This window comes from Salmo trutta, chromosome 32, assembly GCF_901001165.1.
Source record: "Salmo trutta chromosome 32, fSalTru1.1, whole genome shotgun sequence".
Classification (NCBI taxonomy): Eukaryota; Metazoa; Chordata; class Actinopteri; order Salmoniformes; family Salmonidae; genus Salmo; species Salmo trutta.
The window spans coordinates 30,826,334-30,836,121 of record NC_042988.1 but is presented as its reverse complement, the minus strand read 5'-3'; the positions used below and the strand labels follow the sequence as shown (position 1 = coordinate 30,836,121).

Genomic DNA, 9,788 nt, shown 5'->3' with positions numbered 1-9,788 from the left:
ACATTGGCTACTTCTATAGCTTGTCTGATTGTGCTCAACAACTAGAATTAAATGTGCATTTATTTCCATATTAAACATTTCATTCAAATACACTAAGCATGATCATCAATATGAAGTAAAAATATTACAATTTGTAAAATGTACAAGTTAAGGACATCTGTTTGTCTTAAGGTGCTTCACAATAGGATTTTTGAGTCGTAATTTTAGGAAATGTCCGGCGCTAATAGTGGAATAGTATTACTTACCTGCCAGTGTTGATATTCTCATTGATTTCTCCCGCCGGAGTGGCAGCTTGTCAAAATGGGAAAGCTGTTCTGACACTTCAAAAACATCTTTTCAATAAGTTCACAGACTTTCTTTTTAAAGCTGGTGGACCAAAACCAAAAGTTTCTTTTGGTCCACGAAAATATTTCACAGCAATTTAGATGGTAAATTGAGAGAACAGTATAGAATTTTAGCAACCAGAATTAGCAATTCCCACTAGACGGTAGTCAGAACAGCTTTCCCATTTTGACAACCGATGCTGCTCTGGCGGGATACTTCAACAGCAATCAAACCGCTAGCGGGGTAGTCTCCGTTACCTGTCATTCCACTGTTACGACATTTTCTGAAATTACAACTCAATCTTGTGTAGCACCTTTAATTTAACCGTTCGTCACTTTACCGTGATATGTTACTCTTTTAAAGGACAAAATAACCTCATACCTAGGACTTGATTACATCATTCCCCATGTACAGACAAAATTAAACATTTTATATACATCAGTACAGTTCAACATTAAGTTAGCCTTCTCAAATGTGCAAGATTAAGCAAATGTATATACTGTAGAATAAAACATCAGGATTTCCTTAAATAAAATACATTTCAAGTTTAACTGAAAGAACACACAGGCTGCTGGTAGTAAAGAGGTTAACCTTGTCTAGAACACTGGAGGTGAGGAGAAAGGGTTTTTATCCACTATGTATCTGAAGACTAAATCATAGATGAAACCTTGACAAGCCACTAGAGCTGTAGAACCCATTGAGTCTGGAAGAACGGTTTGAACTACAGGAACAGAAAGACCATGAAAAGCTCCCCTTGCTGATCCAGCTGAAAAATTGTTTATATACATCATTGATCGTGGTGACACAGACCAACCCTGCTGCACACCAAAACAAATCATACGTGAGACAGTCCGTTGAGTGGCGCATGATAGCCGGGTTGCTATGGCAATGTCCACAATCCTTACCTTGGCTGTGTCACATGCAGTAGTTAGTGAGAATAACCCGTGCAGAAAATAAAACTCAGTATGAGTGTAGAATTGGTTTGACATAGTAAACCAAACAAAGAACAGGCATGTCTGTCTTGGTAGACAGTCCAATGACAACTAGGGGCTGAGTTAATGTAAGATCCCAGCACAGTACCAGAGAAATGATCTAAATCCCAAATGGCACCCTATTCCCTTTCTAGGGTGCCGTTTGGGACAGTGACACTGCCACATCCCTACTGGCTGCTCCCATTAAACTCAGACCCACAAAATGGATCAAAAGGTACTCATTGCACATTTTGTTTCACAAAACATCAACAATTCAAACCAACTTTTTACTCCTATGTCTCCTGATGCAAACTCAGTCACTAGGCTTGTGTGTCAGGACAAAATGTATTGACTTCTTAATCATGTGATTCCTGGAGTGAACGGGGAGAGGATATTTTTGTATACAGTGTAATCATTATGAAATAGGCACTACGATAAGACCCATTGATTGGTGGACAAACCTTGAAGTCCCATACTGTTAATTCAAACCATGGCTTGTGACAATGTTACCTTATCCAATACTTCTACTGATGCTGTTTAACTGAATGAACTGTAATGCTGTCAGACCTCTCCTGTTCCATAACACATTCTATGGTTCTCACTAGAACATTGACTGTTCCTATAGCAACCAAGCAGGGGCTCATTTCAATTATACAGATGGGATGAATGGACGGTGAGTCAATCACCAAAACTTGGTTCCTTAAATTCCTAATATACCTCTTCCAGTCTAACCATCTCCTGTTGAAGCATACACACTTCATGAGTAGACCTGACAATAAATACGTTTCCAAAAGGCAACTCCTGTAATAATCGCACAATGTAGCAAAGGTTCTAATGAGCAGTGTTACCCCCAAGGGCCTTGGTGTAGTCAGCTTGATCCAAAGAGCTCATTATTCCTATTTGATTGCAGACACAGGGGCTGTGGTTCAATCAGGGCTTCAAAATAAGTGTATTTTTGGGGTGAAACAGAATCCCCCCAGGAAAGGAGAACATTAACCAAACACTTGGAATGTGCTCAACAAGTCTTAAAGCAAACAGTTAGGTCAGTTTTCTGTTCTTCCTGCTGCATTGCACTGATGGGGGGGGAGAAGAGAACAAAGCTCAGAGGACTGACTGGGCCTCAACTGTTTATTATTTGCTAAGAGGCTTTTAGTGGAAGGAAGGGGATTTTGTTGTTGGCTATCGGAGCCTCTGGCTCAGTCTGTTTCTAGTTCTCTTCATGGCCACCTCCTGGGGGGGGGGGGGGGGGGGGGGGGGGAGACTGTTCTGCCTGGGAAGAGAAGCATCCATGGCCTTCATGACACCGTGTCATCATCCATCTGTCTTTAGCCTGCATGTTGAGCTCTCCTACATTCACCTGACGTTGTGCGAGGCTCTGGGTCCGTTCCCCTCAGTGGGAGGAAACAGTCCCTTCCACATGCACCTTAGTCTTTATCTCCTTCTTCACTGCTTCCTGAGGGAGGGGGGCACAAATACAGAGTTAGAGAGGGTAGATCATAGAGATCCTATGTATGAGATTGATAAAGCACATGCCGGTCTGTTTTCTGTAGTTTGTGTTGGTGCACTCCCACTTGCCTCCTTGTTCGGTGTCCGAGTCAGTGAGGTGTGTGAGGGAGAAGCTGGCGATGCTGGCCGGGGAGATGGAGAAGCGGGAGTAGTTAGAGCTGCTCCAGCTGGGCTCCGGGGTGCGGCCCCCGGGAGGGGAGAAGTAGTGCGAGGCTGTAGACGAAGGGGACATAGTCTTAGACACGGCCAGGTCCGTAGCTGCCTTGGAGAGGAACGCCGAGGGCTCCGGGGACGAGAAGTCGTCATCCCATTCGAACCCACCGCCTGAGGGGAGAGACCTGTTTAAAACCTTGATTTGGTACAATTAAAAAGAGGCAATATGGAACTTTTGCCACTGGAGGTACTCTTGAGCCAAAAGAGCCCCCCCCCCCCCTAAATTACCAAAATAAACAATTAGCAAATGGTCAAACTATAAACATCTGCATTTGTGGACAGCTCCCATAGTGTATTCATTTGGATTACATTGTCATGGAGCCCTTCAGGTTCTTCCTTGATAATGCTGATGGGCGTTGGCCGTATTGTGATGACTTACCTTCTTCATCTGTGGAGCTCTCTGTGGAGTTGGTGAACCTATTCAGGTAGCTGGCCGTGGGCACAGGGCTGCTGAACTCGGACACCTGGCTGTTGGAACCTGATGAATGGTCTCCCAACTCCTTGGTGGGGGTCTCCTACAGATGGGGAGACCAATAAGTGCAATGGTTAAAGTTCAGTCTCATAACAATATTTAGACTAGGTCTAGATTGTACAGAGAGAACCTGTGAATGCTACAAAAACTTGCAATATCACATGACATTCAAACCATTTCTAATGCATAGCCATAATATTTGTATCTTTGAGTTTTGATAAATGTTAGATACAAGTGAAACAATGTCTGTGTGCATGTAAAAGGTGACAAGTGGGTACTTTACCTGGTCGAAAAGGAAAACGGTGACATCGTCAAAGAACGACACAGCTCTACTGGCACTGTCTGCATCGCTGCCCCCTGATGGCATGGAGGGTTTGGCGCTGGGGGTGACATTCAGCGACGTGGGCTTCAGCAGGCTCTTGAGGTTCCGCGCTCTACTGTCATCCGAGACTACAACGGGAACCGGGTGCACCGTGTCGTCCTCGCTGTCCTCGCTGGAGCTGTGTAGCCGGTACGCCCGCATGTCATCATCTGAGTCATCGCTGTTATCGTCCTCTTCGTCCGCCTCCCCTCCGTCCTCCTGCCCATCCTCATCAGAGCCGTCCCGCCTGCCCAGGTGCCTCCCCTCCATGTCGGGGTCCTTCAACTTGGGGGTGATCTCGCTGGCATAGGTCCTGGTTAGCTTAGCGTGGATTGGTATGTTCTCAGGAAAAGGTTTTGCTGAGGTAGCAACAGCAGGCAATGGAGGCTTTTCCAGGTCCTCGGTGGAAGTTCCACTGGACTCGGAGTGACTGTGAGTCCTGAAGTCAGGGAAGAACTCCAGTGTCCCGGTTTCGTCCACACTGCCGTCGATGGACACAGGTGAAGTCTTCTCCCAGTCCTCCTCTGTGGTGAGGATCAGCACAGGGAGACTGGTCCCTTCCAGGGGCTGAGGCTTGGTCTTCTCCACTCCGATATCGACCAGAGCTTCTCGAGCAATGGGAGACTGTGACCCAGCATGCTCCTCCTCTGTGACTTCAGGAAGAACAGATGGACCTCCAGAAACATTGTCACTGATGTCCACAGTTGGCGAGTTGGCTTCTTCAGACTTCTTCTCGGGCTCGGACTCGTTGTCGGAGAAGTAAGCAGAGTCTCTGTAGTTGCCTCCCATGAAAGATTCCTCGCCAGGGGCGATGGGCTCTGCCTGCTGGTCCTCACCGTCCTGAGCATCCATCACACTCTCCACCTCTGAGACGATGATTTCGGGGGGAACCAGCATGGTAGCAGCTGCTGGCTCCTCTTCCTCGGCCAAACTCAGACCGTTTCCCTCTGAGAAGTGGTCTTTGATGATGGGCTGAGAGTTCCACTCTGGAGACTCCAGGTTCTCCGTCTCGTAGCCGCTGTCGGCTGTTTTGTACGGGGGCTGGAGCTTGTGAGGGGCTGCCGGGGTGTTTAGCTCTTCGACAGACCCCTCCAGCCTGTGGCTGTTGTCCAGGGAGTCTGGCGTCTCAGCTGAGTTCTCCACAGTGGGCAGAGTGGTGGAAACACTGTCCTCCAGTAGGCTGTCCTGGCTGATCTGGTCCATGGAAGGACCAGAGACCAGCAGAGAGGACATGTCGTGCTCGTTGTCATGTTCATGCTCAGAGAGGACGGTGTCCATTTCTGCCTCTGTATCATCTTCAACCAGGTCGCACAGCAGATCATCACTGGTAAAGCCTTCACTGGTCAGGCCATTGTCAACAGCAATCTCACTGACATAGACTGGGGGAGAGCCATGGCTTAGCAGGTCGTCTGTTGGCTCTTTGATTCCTATGGAATCAACACAGTCATCCTCTGGGGCTCCGAGGCGGTCTTCAAGGCTGGGGTTTTTGGCATCCATGCACAAGGGGTCTGTAGTGGCACTTTCAGAGAGGAGTGTGGGAGACTGGTGGATATTTGCTGAACTAATAACTGGGACCTCAGCCCTCTCAGAGGTAGAGTCAAAAGCAGAGTCCATCCTCATATTAGAGGACTGCTGCAGCAGTCCTCTAATTGGCAGCTGGTTGCTACAGATGTCCTCTGTTACCAGTGTATTTGAAGGCACCAGTGTTTTAGGGTCTGCTAGAGGTTGCAGGAAATCCACAAAACTGGGACTCATAAAGTCAAAAAGTTCCTCCTCTGCTGGGGACATGTTGTTCTCCACAGGTTTTATGGGGATCTCTGCTACGTTTATGCCATCTATGGTCTCATCATCATCATCCCAAGAGTTCATTCTGAAACTGTGCTCGGGGATGTGGGTCAGACCAGGTTGGAGGAAGTCCAGTTGTTGACTCCCACTACTTTTCCCTGATAAACCAGAGCCCTCCTTCATCAGGCTCTTCTCTTTGAGGAACATGAAGTTGTCCGCTAGTTTCTCAGTGTTCAGTAGCCTCATCACATCCGGTGTTCCCTCCTCCTCTAAAGAGTCCTGGAGGATGACCTCTGAATGGCGCTCCCCTAAAAAATAATTCCGAAAGCACTTTTCTGTTCCCTGGGCCTGCCCCTCTACAGATTCCACTCTCTGGAAGCGATTTCCGTTGAGTTCTGGAAGCTCCATGAAGCCCCTGTTCCAGGAATGGGAGTCCTGTCTGGAGTCTCCCTCGCTGAAGATGTTGGTGTGGTAGGGGCTGTCATGCTCACTGGACGACCAGATGTGGCTGTCCTGGAGGTACGAGTCTTTGGAGTCTATGCTGTGGTGGAAGAAGTCTGCATCGGTGCTGGACTCATCCAGGCGGACATCTTGGAGGGTGACAAATTTCTGCCTGTCTGAAACTGTGTCTACCTCCGGACCCCTGTTCTCCTTGGCCTCCACGGTGCTCTCCCCCTGCTCCTCCAACTGGATGTAGTACTCGTTTCCATTGGCTGGTTTGTGAGCGTCAAACACGGGAAGGATCCCAGGGATTGCCGAATGGGTGTCCCTGCTGTTGGAGCCCCCCGTCCTGGGGGCTGCGGGGTCTGGAAAGTGGGCCTGAATGTCCTCGCTGGGCACGGGGAAGAACATGCTATGGTAGTTGAGCGTGGTGTCCATGGCCGAGCGTCCATGGCCACTACTGCTGTCGTAATGGTCGTGCTTGGCCGCTTCCCACACGTACTCGAAGCTCAGACCACGGCTGGTCTCAGTGACGGTGAGCACCTCGTCCACCTCGGCCCGCAGGGCGTCATCTGCGAACTGCTCCAGAATGGGGTAGGAGGAGTGGCTGACGGTGGTCTGGCGCGTGACAGGGTTTGGCTTGAGGGTGTCCCAGCGCTGCTGGAAGTCGTCCTCCACATCCTTCTGGCCCTGCATACGCAGGTAGGTGAGCAGCCGGTGGATCTCCTCGGCTGTGGCCCGCTTGTCTGGAGTCAGCCAGCAGAACTGTAGCACCTCATACCTGCACAGGGGAGAGAGTTGAGGTATTACCCTTTATGGCATGAGCCGAGGCTTTTAAAATACAGTTTGACTTCATAGCAGAACATATCGTTTCAATGTCAAGTATGCAATTCATACACCTCTTTATGGTAAAGTGTTCAAGTTTTTTGACACTCCATAAATAACATGTCGTCCAGCTAGATTCAGTTGGTATCATGTGTAGTATGGTTGGAGAGAGCGGGACTGACCATCTGTCGGAGTAGGGCAGCTCCAGCTGTGGTTTCAACAGTTTGATCTGCTGTTCCCTGATGACGTGGTTCAGGACCTCGCGGTCAGACAGGTGAGGGTAGGGCTGGGCTGCGTTCTCAAACAGCTCCCACAGAGTCACCCCCAAGGCCCTGCAAACACAGGGATCAGAGAAACACTTATGACTGGTGGAGGGATAATTACAACTCACAACCTACTGTACCTGCGTGCATGGTGGCAACATGGGTCTGTGATTAAATACTCAATGAGATGGGGGGGGGGACTATTTTCATATTGCAGCGTAATAAACATATTCACATCACAATTAATAATGTTCTTAATCAAAACAGGTCCCAAAACACAAGATACACTGAGTTGCCCCCCACGTTTTATACTCAGAACAGCCTCAATTTGACAAGGTATCAAAAGCGTTCCACAGTAATGCTGGTCCATGTGGACTCCAATACAATAAGTTGGCTGCATGTCCTTTGGGTGGTAGACCATTCATTATACCCTGATGAAGACAGCTTGTCTGTCGAAAAGTTGGACATAAATATTTTTGCATCTGAGCTCCTAGAGTGTGCGGCTCTCCTTTATTTTTTTTGTAAGTGTTCCACTCTGCTAGCCAGCACCACGCCTAAATAGGTGTGCGTTTCTTTCGCCTCTAGACCATTCTTGATATACACAGGAAACTGTATGAAAAACCCAGCAGCATTGCAGTTCTTGAAACAAGCCGGTGCATCTCACCTACTACTATACCCTGTTCAAAGGCACTTAAATATTTTGCCTTGCCCATTCACCCTCTGAATGGCACACACAATGTCTAATTTGTCTCAAGACTTAAAAATCCTTCTTTGACCTGTCTTCTCCCCTTCATCTACACTGATTGAAGTGGATTTAACAGGTGACATCAATAAGGGATCATAGCTTTCACCTGGTCAGTCTCATGGAAAGAGCAGGTGATCTTAATGTTTTGTATAGTCAGTGTATTATGGGTCAATCCACGACTACAGTTCCTTTTGCATCTATTCAAAATTTTAATAGCATGTTATATTAAATGAAGTACCCTTTACTATAGACCACATGGAACATTCAATAAATAAAGACTTCCTTCTCATGTTTTTCCAACTTCTAAGAAGATTTTAACCTGAAAATGTCCAAGTTTTCACCATTTTAAAGCCCTAGTTACTTGTTTTCTGAGGATTAATATTTCAAGTGATTCATTTACGTTTCTCATTCATTTTAAGGTGAACCCTGTTATGTGAACTGAACTCTCATTTTAATATGGTGAATCTATTCCTTTAAAAAAAAATTCTAAACAAATAGTCAAATCATAGCGTAAAAGCAGGTGAGCTGGTGCTACTCTTTTTGGCCATTTATCTGGTGTTTAGTGGTGGAAAACTAAGCGGGTGGAACATAACGTCAACCATAGATAGGCTAGACATTTTTTTTACAATTTCAATGTTTTTGTGAAGCTTGCATTCAATTCCCACTCCGTTGCACACAAGCTTCCATTCCCCCTGTCACAAGGGGATTTATGGTCAATTAAATATCAAAAGGTCCACCCTGCTACTTAATTAGTCAATTACTATAATATTGTTTTTGTTTAACCTCTATAATAGGCCAGGCATTCACAGCTTCCATTTTTAAAATTTATTTTGTCCTATTTTCCTGTTAAATAAACATTGCATTGTTATGCATAGATGCAAATGTTTTTTTTTTCTCTCAGGTGGGCTTAATGAGTACAGTGGGAGAAGAATCACTCTCTATACAATGGCAATAATTACATATTGTTCAATATTAACTTTGCATAATATTGTAGTCTATAGTGTATATTTACACCCCAAAAGATCGGTTCCAGATATTTTAAGAGTAGATGTTGCTATTCTGTGGTTCCTATTAAGCCAGTTTGCATTGAAACACATGGGGATAGTGTGCTTACATTCCTAACACTCAATTAACATATGGTTTTTGTTAAGATTTAAGTTGATTAAAACACTCAAATTACAGCATCTAGCCATGGTGCCTTTATCAAGAATAGAAACAATTATAAACCTCTGTACTCTCTCCAAGACATTTGGAGTGGACAGGTAGTCATTGATGCAGAGAGAGAAGAAGATCAGGGTTGAGGGAAATCAGGCCTACAAGTGGTAGACAAAAAGGCCAACATAAGAGGGCCAAGATTCTGTATACTTCTGGCCCTTCTTTGGACACTGTGTTAACAACCCTCCAGACGAGCTTCAATGCCATTCAACTCTCCTTCCGTGGTCTCCAACTGCTCCTAAACACAAGTAAAACTAAATGCATGCTCTTCAACCGATCGCTGCCTGCACCTGCCCGCCCATCCAGCATAACTTCTCTGGACGGTTCTAACTTAGAATTTGTGGACAACTACAAATACCTAGGTGTCTGGTTAGACTGTAAACTCTCCTTCCAGACTCACATCAATCATCTCCAATCCAAAGTGAAATCTAGAATTGGCTTCCTATTTCGCAACAAAGCATCCTTCACTCATGCTGCCAAACATACCCTCGTAAAACTGACCATCCAACCAATCCTCGACTTCGGCGATGTCATTTACAAAATAGCCTCCAATACCCTACTCAACAAGCTGGATGCAGTCTATCACAGTGCCATCCGTTTTGTCACCAAAGCCCCATATACAACCCACCACTGCGACCTGTATGCTCTCGTTGGCTGGCCTTCACTT

The 9,788-nt window shown here is 46.3% G+C and overlaps 1 protein-coding gene across 1 annotated transcript in view; it reads right to left on the bottom strand.

Moving 5' to 3' along the window:
- Window positions 1-42: 42 nt before the first annotated feature.
- LOC115171691 (serine/threonine-protein kinase LMTK2) overlaps window positions 43-9,788 on the bottom strand; it is a 68,850-nt gene continuing 59,104 nt past the window's right edge. The window contains exons 10-14 of the mRNA XM_029728732.1: window positions 7,081-7,230; window positions 3,770-6,854; window positions 3,394-3,529; window positions 2,871-3,125; window positions 43-2,748 (exon numbers count right to left, since the gene is read on the bottom strand). Coding sequence (XP_029584592.1) covers window positions 2,720-2,748; window positions 2,871-3,125; window positions 3,394-3,529; window positions 3,770-6,854; window positions 7,081-7,230 — 3,655 coding nt within the window. The 3' untranslated portion in view covers window positions 43-2,719. The remainder of the gene's footprint in view (window positions 2,749-2,870; window positions 3,126-3,393; window positions 3,530-3,769; window positions 6,855-7,080; window positions 7,231-9,788) is intronic.